This window comes from Chiloscyllium plagiosum, unplaced genomic scaffold (assembly GCF_037043375.1).
Source record: "Chiloscyllium plagiosum isolate Xiang-an unplaced genomic scaffold, Cpla_swu_hap1 HiC_scaffold_28, whole genome shotgun sequence".
Classification (NCBI taxonomy): domain Eukaryota; kingdom Metazoa; phylum Chordata; class Chondrichthyes; order Orectolobiformes; family Hemiscylliidae; genus Chiloscyllium; species Chiloscyllium plagiosum.
The window spans coordinates 2,471,398-2,488,204 of record NW_028270166.1 but is presented as its reverse complement, the minus strand read 5'-3'; the positions used below and the strand labels follow the sequence as shown (position 1 = coordinate 2,488,204).

The following is a 16,807-nucleotide window of genomic DNA, read 5'->3' as shown; positions in this document are numbered from 1 at the left end:
CCCCAGACACTAGGTCACCAGTGACACGCACACCTCCTCACACACCCACTGGATCACCAGTGACCATCACACCTCCCCCCAGACACTAGATCACCAGTGACACACACACATCCCCACACACCCACCAGATGATTAGTGACACTCACACCTCACCACACACCCACTAGATCACCAGTGACAATCACACCTCCCCACACACCCACCAGATCACCAGTGACACTCACACCTCACCACACACACACTAGATCACCAGTGACACTCACACCTCCCACACACCCACTAGTTCACCAGTGACACTCACACCTCCCACACACCCACTAGTTCACCAGTGACAGTCACACCCTCCCCATACACCCACTAGATCACCAGTGAAGCTCTCACCCCCCCAGACACTAGATCACCAGTGACACACACACCTCCTCACACACCCACCAGATCACCAGTGACACACACCTCCCCACACCCACTAGATCACCAGTGACACTCACACCTCCCCACACACCCACCAGATCACCAGTGACACTCACATATCCCCACATGTCCACTAGATCACCAATGACACTCTCACATCCCACACACCCACTAGATCACCAGTGACACTCACACCTCCCCACACACCCATGAGATCACCAGTGACACTCACACCTCACCACACACCCACTAGATCACCAGTGACACTCACACCTCTCCCCAGACACTAGATCACCAGTGACACACACACCTCTCCAGACACCCACTAGATCACCAGTGACACTCACACCTCCCCACACACCCACTAGATCATTAGTGACACTCACACCTCACCACACACCCACTAGTTCACCAGTGACACTCATACCTCCCCACACCCACTAGATCACCAGTGACACTCACACCTCTCCACACACTAGATCACCAGTGACACACACACCTCCCCACACACCCACTAGATCACTAGTGACACTCACACCTCACCACACACCCACTAGGTCACCAGTGACACTCACACCTCTCCACACACCCACTAGATCACCAGTGACACTCACACCTCCCCACTAGATCACCAGTGGGTGTGTGGTGAGGACACTCACTCCTCACCACACACCCACTAGATCACCGGTGACACTCACACCTCTCCCCAGACACTAGATCACCAGTGACAATCACACCTCACCACACACACACTAGATCACCAGTGACACTCACACCTCCCCACACACACAGGAGATCACCAGCGACACTCACACCTCACCACACACACTAGATCACCAATGACACTCACACCTCCCACACACACACTAGATCACCAGTGACACTCACACCTCACCACACACACTAGATCACCAGTGATATTCACACATCCCCATACACACATGATCACCAATGACACTCTCACCTCCCCACACCCACTAGATCACCAGTGACACTCTCACCTCCCCACACCCACTAGATCACCAGTGACACTCGCGCCTCCCCACACACCCACTAGATCACTAGTGACACACCACACCACACACCCACTAGATCACCAGTGACACTCACACCTCCCCACACCCACTAGATCCCCGTGACACTCACACCTCCCCACACACCCACTAGATCACCAACGACACTCTCACCTCCCCACACACAGAAGATCACCAGTGACACTCACACCTCCCCATACCCACCAGATCACCAGTGACAATCACACCTCACCACACACACACTAGATCACCAGTGACACACACACCTCACCACTCCCACTAGATCACCTGTGACACTCACACCTCCCCATACACCCACGAGATCACCAGTGACACTCTCACCTCCCCCCAGACACTGGATCACCAGTGACACTCACACCTCCACACACACCCACGAGATCACTAGTGACACTCACACCTCACCACACACCCACTAAATCACCAGTGACACTCACACCTCACGACACACACACTAAATCAACAGTGACACTCACACCTCCCCACACACCCACTAGATCACCAGCGACACTAACACACCTCCCCATATACCCACTAGATCACCAGTGACACTCTCACCACCCCACACACACTAAATCACCAGTGACACTCACGCCTGCCCACACACCCACGGGATCACCAGTGCCACTCACACCTCACCACACACACACTACATCACCAATGACACTCACACCTCCCACACACCCACTAGATCACCAGTGACACTCACACCTCACCACACCCACTAAATCACCAGTAATACTCACACATCCCCACACACCCACTAGATCACCAATGACGCTCACACCACCTCATACACACATGATCACCAATGACACTCTCAGCTCCCCACACCCATTAGATCACCAGTGCCACTCTCACCCCCCCATACGCAAGATCAACAGTGACACACACACACCTCCCCACACACCCACTAGATCACTAGTGACACACACACCTCACCACACACCCACTAAATCACCAGTGACACTCACACCTCACCACACACCCACTAAATCACTAGTGACACTCACACCTCCCCACACACCCACTAGATCACCAGTGACACTCACACCACACCCCACCCACTAGATCACCAGTGACACTCACGCCTCCCCACACACCCACTAGATCACCAATGACACTCACACCTCTCCACACACGAGATCACCAGTGACACTCACACCTCCCCATACACCCACTAGATCACGTGACACACACCCCCAAACACACACTAGATCACCAATGACACTCACATCTTCCCACACACTAGATCACCAGTGACACTCACGATCCCCACACACCCACTAGATCACCAGTGACACTCACACCTCACCACACACACACTAGATCACCAGTGACACTCACACCTCACCACACCCACTAGATCATCAGTGATACTCGCACATCCCGTACAAACATGATCACCAATGACACTCTCAGCCCCCCACACCCACTAGATCACCAGTGACACTCACACCTCACCACACCCACTAGGTCACAGTGATACTCACACATCCCCACACACCCACTAGATCACCAATGACGCTCACACCTCCCCATACACACAGGATCATCAATGACACTCTCACCTCCCCACACCCACTAGATCACCTGTGACACTCTCACCTCACCACACACCCACTAGATCACCAGTGACACTCTCACCTCCCCCAAGACACTAGATCAACAGTGACACAAACACACACCCACTAGATCACCAGTGGCACTCACACCTCCCCACACCCACTAGATCACCAGTGACACTCACACCTCCCCACACACCCACTAGATCACCAGTGACACTCACACCTGCCCACACACACTGGATCACCAGTGACACTCACACCTCCCCACACACACCCACTAGATCACCAGCGACACTCACACCTCACCACACACACACTAGATCGCCAGTGACACTCACACCTCACCAGTGATCTAGTGTGTGGTGAGGTATGAGTGTTCAGGTATCACTGTTCTGCCTTCCTGTTGATCTGCTAACAAAGTGGATAACCTCACATTTATCCACCAGACATTTACCCACTCACTCAACTTATCCAAATCAAACTAGTCTCTCTGTATCCACCTCATAGCTTACCTTCCCATCCAGCTTTACGTCCTCTGCAAACCCAAAGATACCACATCTATTTCCTTCATCCAAATCAGTAATATAGATTGTGAATAGCTGGAATCAATGACATATCTTTGCAGTGTCCCACTGATCACTGGCTGTCACTCAGAAAATGACTCCATTATTCCTATTTGGTGTTTTCCGTCTGCCAACCAATTCTCTATCCATGTGAATACACTACCCCCAATCCCAAACACTTTAATTTTACACACAAATCTCCCATGGGAGACCCTGCTGAAAACTTTCTGAAAGTCCAAGTAAACCACTTCCACTGGCTCCCCTTAGCATCTTTACTAGTTGCATCCTTGGAAATTTCCAGTAGATTTGTCAAGCATGATTTCCTTTTCATAAACAACTTACTTGAAGGTTACTTGTTGTATCTCAAAGCCTGAATTTTAATCTATATTTAAACCTGAAAAAAGTCTTATTAGAACTTACACAAATCTAATTCACCACTCATTCGGTCCACATCCCACTCAGCTGTAACCTCCTGACATTGTACCCCTTACTGACAGAGGAGGGAATGCAAGAAGGGAATCCACCAAAATCTGTAACTACAGGGTGCAGATACTGACCCAGAAATGAGTGATTTACATCACACTGGGCAGTGAATTGGATCACAAGTAGGAAAGCTCCCTAATCCAGACATCACTGAAGAGCGAAGACAGAAATTTTTCCTCATTTCTAAAACTGGTTCTGAAAATCGTTCAGTTGTTGCCCGTAATTGGTCACTAGTTTAATAAATCACTCTTGTTGTTTTTAATTATTTTTCAACATTGAAACATGTCAGACGCAGAGAGAAACCTTACCTTTTGATTGGTGGGTCGAAGGTCAGGGGTGACAGTGAACACATTTATCAGCACTGTGATTGGAAGAGAAGGAAAAGGAGTCAGCAAACTAAATCACAGTTATTGTTATACGTTTAATCTTTGTTTTCACAGATTTCTTTTTAAAGTGTGATTATATTAAAAACCAACCCCAACATTGAGAGTTTTGTCATGCAGCACACTGTTCAGTTATCCAGATGAGGTCGATGTGTTTGTTGATGGAGTTTGTGGGATGTGGTGCCAATCAAGCGGCTGCTTTGTCCCTGACTGGTATCAACAAACACATCGATCTGGACCCAATATACCGGCCACTACAGCGGACAGCTGAAACTGACAACCGGAAGCGGCAGGGACAGGCCACTATAAATGCCGGAGGAAATACCACAGAAGCGCTTCACAGGAGGCTCCCAAACACTGAGGATGTCACCTAGATAGGGGACGAAACGTTTGCAACAAAAACTTCCAGCTCAGCGAACAGAACCACAGCATCATGCACCACCCTGACTTTAATCTTCATGCTATACAGGGTGACAGAAAATTACCTGGCTGGCGCAAATCAGAGGATGCATAAATAGATCTTTTTCTGGTTGGCAGATGTGAAGAGAGAGGAGATTCCCCACAGGTCTGGTCTTAGGCCTGACTTGTTCCAATTACATCAATGATTCAGATGAGGGATGTGAAGGTCTAAGTTTACAGAAAACACCAAGATAGCAGGAACATACGTTGTGAAGAGGACACAAGGAGGTTGCAGGTGGATATACATAGATTGGGTGACTGAGCAAATATCTTGTAGGAGGAGAATAATGTGAAGAAAAGAAAAATATTTATTCACGCATGAGATGTGGGCGGCCAGCATTTATTGCCTGTTTCTAATTGCCCCTTGAAGAGGTTGGGGGGAGCTGCCTTCTTGAACCACTGCAGTCCATGTGCCCTTAGGGAGGGAATTCCAGGATTTTGACCTAGTGACAGTGAAGGAACAGTGATATACTTCCAAGTCAGGATGGTGAGTGGCTTGGAGGGGAACTTGCAAGGGGTGGTGTTCCCATGTATCTGCTGCCGTGGTCCTTCTAGATGGAAGTGGTCATGGATTTGGGAGGAGTTGCCTAAAGATCTTTGGTGAATTTCTGCAATGCAACTTGTAGATGGTACACACTGTTGCTACTGAGCGTGGGTGGTGGAGGGAGTGGATGTTTGGGAATGTGGTGCCAATCAAGTGGCTGCTTTGTCCCTGGCTGGTATCAAGCTTCTTGAGTGTTACTGGAGCTGCCCCTATCCAGGCGAGTGGGGAGTATTCCATCACACTCCAGACTTTTGCGTGTAGCTGGTGGGCAGGCTTTGGGGAGTTAGGAGGTGAGCTATTGGCCACAGTATCCCTAGTCTCTGACCTGCTCTTGTAGCCACAGTGTTTTTGTGTGGTGAGTCCAGTTTAGTTTCTGGTCAATGGTAGTTCTAGAATGTTTGTAGTGAGGGACTGAGTGATGGTAACACCACTGAACATCAAGACACGGTATTAAAATGGTCCCTTATTGTTGGTCAGAAAAATAAAAAAGCAGAGTTTCACTTAAATGAAGAACGACTGCGAAATTCACAAGTGCAGAGGGATGGGAGTGTCCCAGTTCATGAGTCACAACAAGATTAGTATGCAAGATACAGCAAAGAATCAAGGCGGCTACTGGGATGCTATCCTTTATGATGAGAGAAATTGAGCATAAGAAGACATTAAGCTTTGATTAATGAGTGAGACCACATCTTGAATATTGTGTACAAGTTTTGATCTCCTTATTTGAGGAAGGATATAAATGCACTGTGGGAAGGTCAGAGGAGCTTTACTGGATTGGTACCTGGAATGAGTGGGTTATCTTATGAGGAAAGTTTGGACATACTGGGTTTGTTTCCACTGAAGTTTGGAAGAGTGAGGGCTGACCTGATTGAAGGGTTTAACATCCTGAATGACCTTGAAAGGGTGGACTTGGAGAAGATATTTCCTCTTGTGGGTCACTCCAGAACTAGGGGGCACTGTTTGAAAATTTTTAGAACACAGATAAGGAGACTTTGGAATTCTCTACCACCGAAAGTGGTAGAAATGGAGGTGATTGAATATTTTTGAAGACAGAACTGGACAGGCTTTTGTTAAGCACCGGAATCAAGGGTTTTCAGGAACGAATGTGAATGTGGAATTCAAAACACAATCAGGTCAGCCATGATATTATTGAATGGTGGAGCAGGCTCGAGGGGCCAAATGGCCTACTCCTGCTCCTAATTTGTATGTTGGTAATCGCTCCAACTTTGGTGGCTTTCCTTTGAACTGCCTGGGGCCCAAGCTCCCAAATTCCCTCCTTAAAATGGGTGTCTTCAACCTGTCTTATTAGTTCCTTGCCTACTGAACAAAATTTCACAACAGTCCTGTGAAAGACTCTAGAATATTTTAATAAATTAAAAATAAATTCTAGTTGTAGTTGTTGCATCATTGTCAAAGCAGACTGGAGTCAGCAGAGGAATGGGAAAACAAATGTTGTGTCTCTATACACTGCTCTGACTGACTGCTTTCTCTTACCAGTGCTCTTCAACCTGTGTCCCTCTGGTTAGTGATCCTCCTGACCTAGAAAATAATTTCTCCTTATGTACCTGCTCAAAACCCATCCTATCTTTGAACACCACAAGTAAATGGATGTAGGCTTGCTCGCTGAGCTGGAAGGTTCATTTCCAGACATTTCATCACCCTACTAGGTAACATCTTCAGTGGGCCTCTGGACGAAGCACTGTTGATAATTCCTGCTTTATATTTATATGTTTGGGTTGGTGATGCCATTTCCTGTGGTGACATTCTCAAAACTCACTATCACAAGTAAATCTACTCTTAATTGTCACTGCTCTTGGGAATACGCGAATCTCCAGGACCTGTAAATATCATTCGAATTAATTTTCCCTGAATGTTCTCCATGGTCTGACTTCCTTCCAAACACATTGCTCCAGCTGTGGTGTAACCAGAGTGTTTGAAAGGTGGAACATAGCTTCCTATTTGTTCTCTGCACCTGTTCACAGCAGAAGTCCTGCATATTTTTATAAAACCAACTCACTTTGCTACTTACAGACATCACTGAACATACAACTGCCAGGCTCTCTGACTCTCACTGCCCTCTCGATATTGTACCACTTAGTTTCTGCTACCTCCTCAATCCTTCCTAACAAGCAGAATTACTTGAGAGAGAAAGAGAGGGAGAGAGAGAGAGGGAGGGTAAAAAAAGAGACAAATAAAGAAACTGGCTATGGGACATAAAGATACAAGAAAGAGCATATAAGAAAAAGTGATGAAATTAGTAAAAGGGAAAGGAGAGACAGTGACAGAAAGAACAAAAAGAGGAGAAAAGAGGGAAAGAAGTGATTGACAAAGCAAGAGAGGGCAAGACCAATATAGCTAGGCAGCACCTTCAATTGGGGCTTCAAGGACAGAGTCTGAACATTCAGAAGCTCAGTTTAAGATCTCATTAAAAAGACAAAACTCCAATCGTGCAGCGCTCCCTCAGCACTGACCCTCCGACAGTGTGACGCTCCCTCAGTGCTGACCCTCCGACAGTGCAGTACTCCCTCAGCACTGACCCTCCGACAGTGTGACGCTCCCTCAGCACTGACCCTCCGACAGTGCGGCACTCCCTCAGCACTGACCCTCCGACAGTGCGGCATTCCCTCAGCACTGACCCTCCGACAGTGCCCACTCCCTCAGCACTGACCCTCCGACAGTGCGGCATTCCCTCAGCACTGACCCTCCGACAGTGCGGCACTCCCTCAGCACTGACCCTCCGACAGTGCGGCGCTCCCTCAGCACCATCCCTCCAACAGTGTGATGCTCCCTCAGCACTGACCCTCCGACGGTGCGGCACTCCCTCAGCGCTGACCCTCCGACAGTGCCCACTCCCTCAGCATAGACCCTCCGACAGTGCAGCACTCCCTCAGCACTGACCCTCCGACAGTGCGGCACTCCCTCAGCACTGACCCTCCGACAGTGCGGCACTCCCTCAGCACTGATCCTCCGACAGTGCGGCACTCCCTCAGCACTGATCCTCCGACAGTGCGGCGCTCCCTTAGCACTGACCCTCCGACAGTGCGGCGCTCCCTTAGCACTGACCCTCCGACAGTGCAGCGCTCCCTTAGCACTGACCCTCCGACAGTGCAGCACTCCCTTAGCACTGACCCTCCGACAGTGCCCACTTCCTCAGCACTGACCCTCCGGCAGTGCCCACTGCCTCAGCACTGACCCTCCGGCAGTGCGGCGCTCCCTCAGCACTGACTCTCCGACAGTGCAGCGCTCCCTCAGCACTGACCCTCCGACAGTGCGGCGCTCCCTCAGTATTGACCCTCCGGCACTCCCACAGCACTGACCCACCAACAGTGCGGTGCTCCCTCGGCACTGACCCTTCGACAGCGCACCGCTCCATTGGCACTGACCCTCCAACAGTCCAGTGCTTCCCTCGGCCCTCTCCTTCCATCAGTGTGGCACTCCCTCATTACTGACCTCTGACAGTGCAGCACTCCCTCAGTACTGACCCTCTAAACGTGCATCAGCTACACAGAGTCTTATACCCGATTTTCTCACAGAGGTGAACGGGTTGCTATGGAATAACGTTTGTGTAATGTGTATCATAGCTCTGTAAGTAATACCAGGTGACATGTTAATCTGGAAAAAGAATGCAGAATGTACAGGTGGGGTGAGGCAAGCTGTACCTTTCTGTTTGGGTTTGTAGACTGGTTTGTCTGTCTGGATAAATACTGAAGATCCCTTGGAGTCAATGGTAACGGTTGTGAAATTATGGAAGATGTATCCATCATCAGTGAGATATCGATTGCCCCAAACCTTTAAGTGTGCCTGTCCGCTGACCCCTGGAGGTACCTGAGGACAAAGGATAAGAAATTAGAGGGGGACAATGACTGTGGACAGACAGGGTTACAGCACTTTACCAGATTTCCAGGATACTTTGGGAGACCACCTACCCCCAACCAACCTGACATACAGGACAGTATCCAGCCAATGTCACTGTCTTCAACAGAACAACAGGCAGAGATGCAATAGTTGAGAAAGAAAATAATTTAGTCCTATTTTCAAATTATAAGTATGAGTTCTTGTGTATCATGCATAGTCTGCATTTATTTTACTCATGTCAAAGAGCAAAACTTGTGGCAGGTGGGAAAGTATTGGCTGCACCAAGAGTTTGTCTACGTGAAAGCAGCAAGCTACAGTGGCAGGGTAAGGTTCAAGGAACAATTTAATTTGATGCAAGAATTAATTATAATCTAAAGTCTGGTATGTTCTTTAATTGAGATATTAACTAGAAGTTCTCTTTTGATTGGGTGTAGTTTAATTGCAGCTTGAAAACAGGAATTTAGCTGAAATGAGTTAATGAGACAAATGGTTTGAGAAGCTTTGAATGAGGAGTGATAGCGGGAGAGCTTGCTCAATGGGGCTTCATTGCATGATATAGTGTAACTAGTGTCAGGTGTGACAGTGATATTAAAGACCAGGATACTCATCAAAATAAGGTCTTAGGTAATTGGGGTCAAAGGGAAAACAGTAGTCAGTGAGGGAGAAGACTGGTGGAATCAAAAAACAATGATATCACTGGAAAAGCTGTGTTTATTGGTGGTAAGTAACTACTAAATTGAATCTCCACCAGATTAATACTTTCACATGTAGCCAGTGACCTGAGACAAGAGGGTGTGACTACAAGGGAAGCAAATTGAGGGATCCTGAATTTCTCATTGGAGAAGCTTCAGCTTTTTGCCTAACAGGTAAGAGGTGGCAGGTAACAGCAAGTCAGGATAATGGCAGGTACACAAACTAGCATGTTGGCATCAGTGATATCCCACAAGGATCTATGTTGGGCCCTCAATTTTTTCATTTTATTTATTAATAGAACATAAAAAAGTACAGCACAGAACAGGCCCTTCAGCCCATGTTGTGCTGAGGATTATTCCTAATCTAAAATAAAATAACAATCTATGCACCCCTCAATTCACTGCTGTCTATGTGCATATCCAGCAGACACTTAAATGTCCCTAATGATTCTGATTCCACCACCACTACTAGCAACGCATTCCATGCATTCACAACTTTCTGTGTAAAGAACCTACCTCTGATGTCTCTTCTATACCTTAAAACTATGACCCCTTGTACCAGTCAATCCTGCCCTGGGGAAAAGTCTGACTATTGCTTCTCATTACCTTGTATTCCTCGATCAGGTCACCTCTCTTTCCCCCTCCTCCTCCTCTCCATAGAGAAAAGTTCGAGCTTAGTCAACCTCTCTTTGTAAGGCAAGTCCTCCAGTCCAGGCAGCAGCCTGGTAAACCTTCTTTGCACCCTCTCCAAAGCCTTTGTATCGCCCCTATAATAGGGTGACCAGAACTGGACACAATATTCCAAATGTGGTCTCATCAGGGACTTGTAGAGCTGCAGCAAAACCGTGCAACTTAAATTCGATTTCCCCCTATTAATGAAAGCCAAAACACCATATGCTTTCTTAACAACCCTATCCACTTGGGTGGCAACTCTGAGGGATCTATGTACTTGCACACACAGATCCCTCTGTTCCTCCACATTGCCAAGAATCCTGTCTTTAATCCTATATTCAGCATTCGAGTTCGACCTTCCAAAATGCATCACTTCGCATTTATCCAGACTAAATTCCATCTGCCATCTCCCAGCCCAGCTCTGCATCCTGTCTATGTTGCGCTGCAGCCTGCAATAGCCCTCTATACTATCAATGGCACCTCCAACCTTCGTGTCATCTGTAAATTTACTAACCCACCCCTCAACCTCCTCATCCAAGTCATTTATAAAAACTGCAAAGAGCAGATGCCCAAGAACAGAGCCCTGACCTCTAGGCAGAATACTTTCTATCTACAACCATTCTCTACCTTCTGTCAGCCAGCCAATTCTGAATCCAAATAGCCAAGTATCCCTGTATCCCATTCCTCCTGACTTTATGAATTCTCCTATCAAGGAGAACCTTATCAAATGACTTGCTGAAGTAGACTTAGGTAATGGTGCACGAAGATTTATTTCCAAATTTGCTGATGACACAAAGTTGGATGGCATTCTAGACAGTATTGATGATATCGTAAAATTACAAAGGGATATTGGTGGACTAAGTGAATGGGCAAAACTTTGACAGATGGAGTTCAATGTAAGCAAGTGTGAGGACCAGAAGATAAAAATCACGTTACTTTCTAAATAGTATTAAGTTAAATACAATCCATATCCAAACTGATCTGGGTGTTCAGGTGCCTTTAACATGTCATGAACTGGTACAGAAAGAAATCAGCAAAGTGAATGGAATGCTGGCCTTTACATCTAGAGAACTGGAGGATGGTGCAGAAGCTGTGCTGCAGTTATACAAAACCCTAGTTAAATCCCACTTGGAATACTGAGCAAATCTGGGCACCACACTTAGGAAGGACAGATTGGCCTTGGAGGAAGTGCAGTGCATGTTGTGAGAAATATACCTGGACTTTAGGGGGCTCAGTTATGAGGAGACATTACATAAATTAGGCCTGCTTTCTTGAGAAGACAACTTACCAAAGTCTTCAAGATATAAACTGGAAAAGACAAGGGAGATAAAGTTAATCTATTCCCACAGGTTGGAGATTCCAGAACTGGGGGCATAGTCTGACAATTAGGGCTAGATCGGGAAGGTAAGTGACTGATATATAAAGAACTTACCTCGACGCCAACGGTCTTCTCACAGCAGAGAGCGGTGCGAGCTGGGCGGAAGTGAGGTTGGAGCGCAGAGCTGGTCGGGAAGGTAAGTGATTGATATTTGAGTGGGAACTGGAACTGGAGTTGGATGAACTGAGGATTATTCAAGAGGCTGAGAGGGTGATAGATAGAAGCTACAGGGATATAGCTACGCCAGAGAACAGAGGTAGCTGGGTAACAGTTAGAGGTGGGAAGGGGAGGAAACAGGCAGTGCAGGGATCCCCTGTGGTCATTCCCCTAAACAATAAGTATACCGCTTTGGATACTGTTCGGGTAGTAGGGGTAAGCTGCAGTGACAGGGTCTGTGGTGCGAGGTCTGGCTCTGAGACTCAGAAGGGAGAGGAGGAGAGCGCTAGTTATAGGAGACTCTCTAGTTAGAGGGACAGACAGGCGGTTCTGTGGACATGGGCGAGACTCTCGGATGGTTTGTTGCCTCCCGGGTGCCAGGGTCCGAGACGTCTCGGACCGTGTCTTCAGAATCCTTAAGGGGGAGGGGGTGCAGCCAGAAGTTGTGGTGCACGTTGGCACCAACGACATAGGTAGGAAGAGGGGTTGTGAGGTCATTCAAGAGCTTAGGGAGTTAGGCTGGAAGCTAAAAGCTAGGACAGACAGAGTCGTCATCTCTGGGTTGTTGCCGGTGCCACGTAACAGTGAGGCAAGGAATAGGGAGAGAGTGCAATTGAACACGTGGCTGCAAGGATGGTGTAGGAGGGAGGGCTTCAGGTATTTGGACAATTAGACTGCATTCTGGGGAAGGTGGGACCTTTACAAGCAGGACGGGTTGCACCTGAACCAGAAGGGCACCAATATCCTGGAGGGTAGGTTTACTAGCACTCTTCGGGGGGGTTTAAACTAATTTGGCAGGGGGATGGGATCCGGACTTGTAGTCCAGCAAGTAGGCTAGCTGTTTGTCAGGATGTCCAAGAATGTAGGGAGGCTGTGAAGAAGGTAGCACAGACAGGGGAATACTTACGGACACAGAGATGGGTTCAAGTGCGTATACTTCAACGCAAGGAGTATCAGAAATAAGGTGGGTGAACTTAAGGCGTGGATCGGTACCTGGGACTACGATGTTGTGGCCATCATGGAAATGTGGATAGAAGAGGGACAGGAATGGTTGTTGGAGGTTCCTGGTTACAGATGTTTCAGTAAGATTAGGGAGGGTGGTAAAAAAAGGAGGGGGGGGGGTGGCGTTGCTAATTAGAAATAGTATAACGGCTGCAGACAGGCAGTTCGAGGGGGATCTGCCTTTGGAGGTAGTATGGGCTGAAGTCAGAAATAGGAAAGGTGCAGTCACCTTGTTGGGTGTTTACTATAAGCCCCCCAATAGCAGCAGAGATGTGGAGAAACAGATTGGGAAACAGATTTTGGAAAGGTGCAGAAGCCACAGGGTAGTAGTCATGGGCGATTTCAACTTCCCAAATATTGATTGGAAGCTCTTTAGACCAAGTAGATTGGATGGGGCGGTGTTTGCGCAGTGTGTTCAGGAAGCTTTTCTAACTCAGTATGTAGATTGTCCGACCAGAGGGGAGGCCATATTGGATTTGGTACTCGGTAATGAACCGGGACAAGTGATGGGCTTGTTAGTGGGTGAACATTTTGGTGATGGTGACCACAATTCTGTGACTTTCACCTTGGTTATGGAGAGAGATAGGTGCGTGCAACAGGGTAGGTTTTACAATTGGGGGAAGGGTAATTACGATGCTGTAAGACAGGATCTGAAGAGCATAAGTTGGGAGCATAGGCTGTCAGGGAAGGATGTCGTGGAAATGTGGAACTTTTTCAAGGAACAGATACGACGTGTCCTTGATATGTATGTACCTGTCAGGCAGGAAAGAAATGGTCGTGTGAGGGAACCTTGGTTGACGAGGGAGGTTGAATGTCTTGTAAAGAGGAAGAAGGAGGCTTACATAAGGTTGAGGAAACAGGGTTCAGACAGACCAGTGGAGGGATACAGGATAGCCAGAAGGGACTTGAAGAAAGGGATTAGGAGAGCTAAGAGAGGGCATGAAAAATCTTTGGCAGATAGGATCAAGGATAACCCCAAGGCATTTTATGCGTATGTGAGAAACATGAGAATGACGAGAACGAGGGTAGGTCCGATCAAGGACAGTAGTGGGAGACTGTGTATTGAGTCGGAAGAGATAGGAGAGGTCTTGAATGAGTACTTTTCTTCAGTATTTACGAACGAGAGGGACCGTATTGTTGAAGAGGAGAGTGTGAAACGGACTGGTAAGCTAGAGGAGATACTTGTTAGGAAGGAAGATGTGTTGGACATTTTGAACAACTTGGATAGACAAGTCCCCCAGGCCTGACGGGATATATCCTAGGATTATGGGGGAAGCAAGAGAGGAAATTGCAGAGCCGTTGGCAATGATCTTTTCGTCTTCACTGTCAACGGGGATGGTACCAGGGGACTGGAGAGTGGCGAATGTTGTGCCCCTGTTCAAAAAAGGGAATAGGGATAACCCCGGGAATTACAGGCCAGTTAGTCTTACATCGGTGGTAGGCAAAGTAATGGAAAGGGTACTGAGGGATAGGATTTATGAGTATCTGGAAAGACACTGCTTGATTAGGGACAGCCAGCACGGATTTGTGAAGGGTATGTCTTGCCTTACAAGTCTTATTGAATTCTTTGAGGAGGTGACCAAGCCTGTGGATGAGGGTAGGGCAGTGGATGTAGTGTACATGGATTTTAGTAAGGCATTTGATAAGGTTCCCCATAGTAGGCTTATGCGGAAAGTCAGGAGGTATGGGATAGAGGGAAATTTGGCCAAACTGGATAGAAAACTGGCTAACTGGTCGAAGTCAGAGTGGTGGTAGATGGCAAATATTCAGCCTGGAGCCCAGTTACAAGTGGAGTTCCGCAGGGATCAGTTCTGGGTCCTCTGCTGTTTGCAATTTTTATTAATGACTTGGATGAGAGAGTCGAAGGGTGGGTCAGTAAATTTGCAGATGATACAAAGATTGGTGGAGTTGTGGATAGTGAGGAGGGCTGTTGTCGGCTGCAAAGAGACTTAGATATGATGCAGAGCTGGGCTGAGGAGTGGCAGATGGAGTTCAACCCTGCCAAGTGTGAGGTTGTCCATTTTGGAAAGGCAAATAAGAATGCGGAATACAGGGTTAATGGTAGGGTTCTTAGTGAGGTGGAGGAACAGAGGGATCTTGGGGTCTATGTTCATAGATCTTTGAAAGTTGCCACTCAGGTGGATAGAGCTTGTAAGAAGGCCTATGGTGTATTAGCGTTCATTAGCAGAGGGATTGAATTCAAGAGTTGTGAAGTGATGTTGCAACTGTACAGGACTTTGGTTAGGCCACATTTGGAGTACTGTGTGCAGGTCTGATCGCCTCACTTTAGGAAAGATGTGGAAGCTTTGGAGCGGGTGCAGAGAAGATTTACCAGGATGTTGCCTGGAATGGAGAATAGGTCGTACGAGGATAGGTTGAGAGTGCTAGGCCTTTTCTCGTTGGAACGGCGAAGGATGAGGGGTGACTTGATAGAGGTTTATAAGATGATCAGAGGAATAGATAGAGTAGACAGTCAGAAACTTTTTTCCCCGGGTGCAACAGAGTGTTACAAGGGGACATAAATTTAAGGTGAAGGGTGGAAGGTATAGGGGAGATGTCAGGGGTGGGTTCTTTACCCAGAGAGTGGTGGGGGCATGGAATGCGCTGCCTGTGGGAGTGGTAGAGTCAGAATGTTTGGTGACCTTTAAGCGGCAATTGGATAGGTACATGGATGGGTGCTTAAGCTAGGACAAATGTTCGGCACAACATCTTGGGCCGAAGGGCCTGTTCTGTGCTGTATTGTTCTATGTTCTATCATTCTGGATGATGTTAGAAAACATTCCTATACAAAAAGGATGGCAGATAGTTGGAATCTTTCAACAAATGGCAGTTAATGCAGGGTTAGTTAGTTTTTAAATTAGTTGTTTTTTTTAAGGTAACATTAGTGGATATGGGCCAAAGGTAGGTATACCGAGCTAGACCACAGACCGGCCATGACCTCACTGAATGGTGAAACAGGATCTGAGGGGCTGAATGGCCTACTCCTGTTCCTATGTTCCACCTCTGGCAGGGCAGTGCTATTATGACATATTTACAGCGTCCATTATAAATATGACAATAGAAAATTAGAATTGAAAAATGTTGACAGGAAGTGTGTAAAGGGACAAGTTTTTTTAAAACCAACTGTCAAGATTTAAAAATTACTTGCGTATTACACCTCTGAATAAACTGCACAAACAGCAATACCAAGGCACCCACTGGACAGAGTCCTGTGATTCACTGTGACTAGAGCCTCCCAATAACGATATGATCACACCTTGACAGAGCACTCCCAGCCAAAACTCTTACACAGCCACAATATTCTCAATTGTCAGCTCCTCAAGCAGAACACTGGTGAAAACATTCCCTCAAATCATTTATTTTCTTTAATGCAAAATAATCCAAAGTCAAAAAGTGCAAAATAAAACTATTCATGATTTTTCTCGTGGCTGTGGAATTTTGTTTGTAGATGTTTAGTATAATTCCTCTACAGGAATCAGTCAACACAGAGCAAGTAAACACAGGGCGAAAGGTCTGAGGAGGAAAAGGAAAGAGGCTTTTTCAAAGAAAGTGCATTCTGTGACCTCAGTATATTCCTACATTCTTCACA

At 47.2% G+C, this 16,807-nt stretch overlaps 1 protein-coding gene across 1 annotated transcript in view; it reads right to left on the bottom strand.

Moving 5' to 3' along the window:
* Nucleotides 1–16,807, bottom strand: part of cpamd8 (C3 and PZP like alpha-2-macroglobulin domain containing 8) — a 507,250-nt gene that overhangs the window by 466,692 nt on the left and 23,751 nt on the right. Inside the window, 2 exon segments of the mRNA XM_087975878.1 lie at nucleotides 4,386–4,438; nucleotides 9,123–9,288. Of these exon segments, the coding sequence (XP_087832004.1) occupies nucleotides 4,386–4,438; nucleotides 9,123–9,288 (219 nt within the window).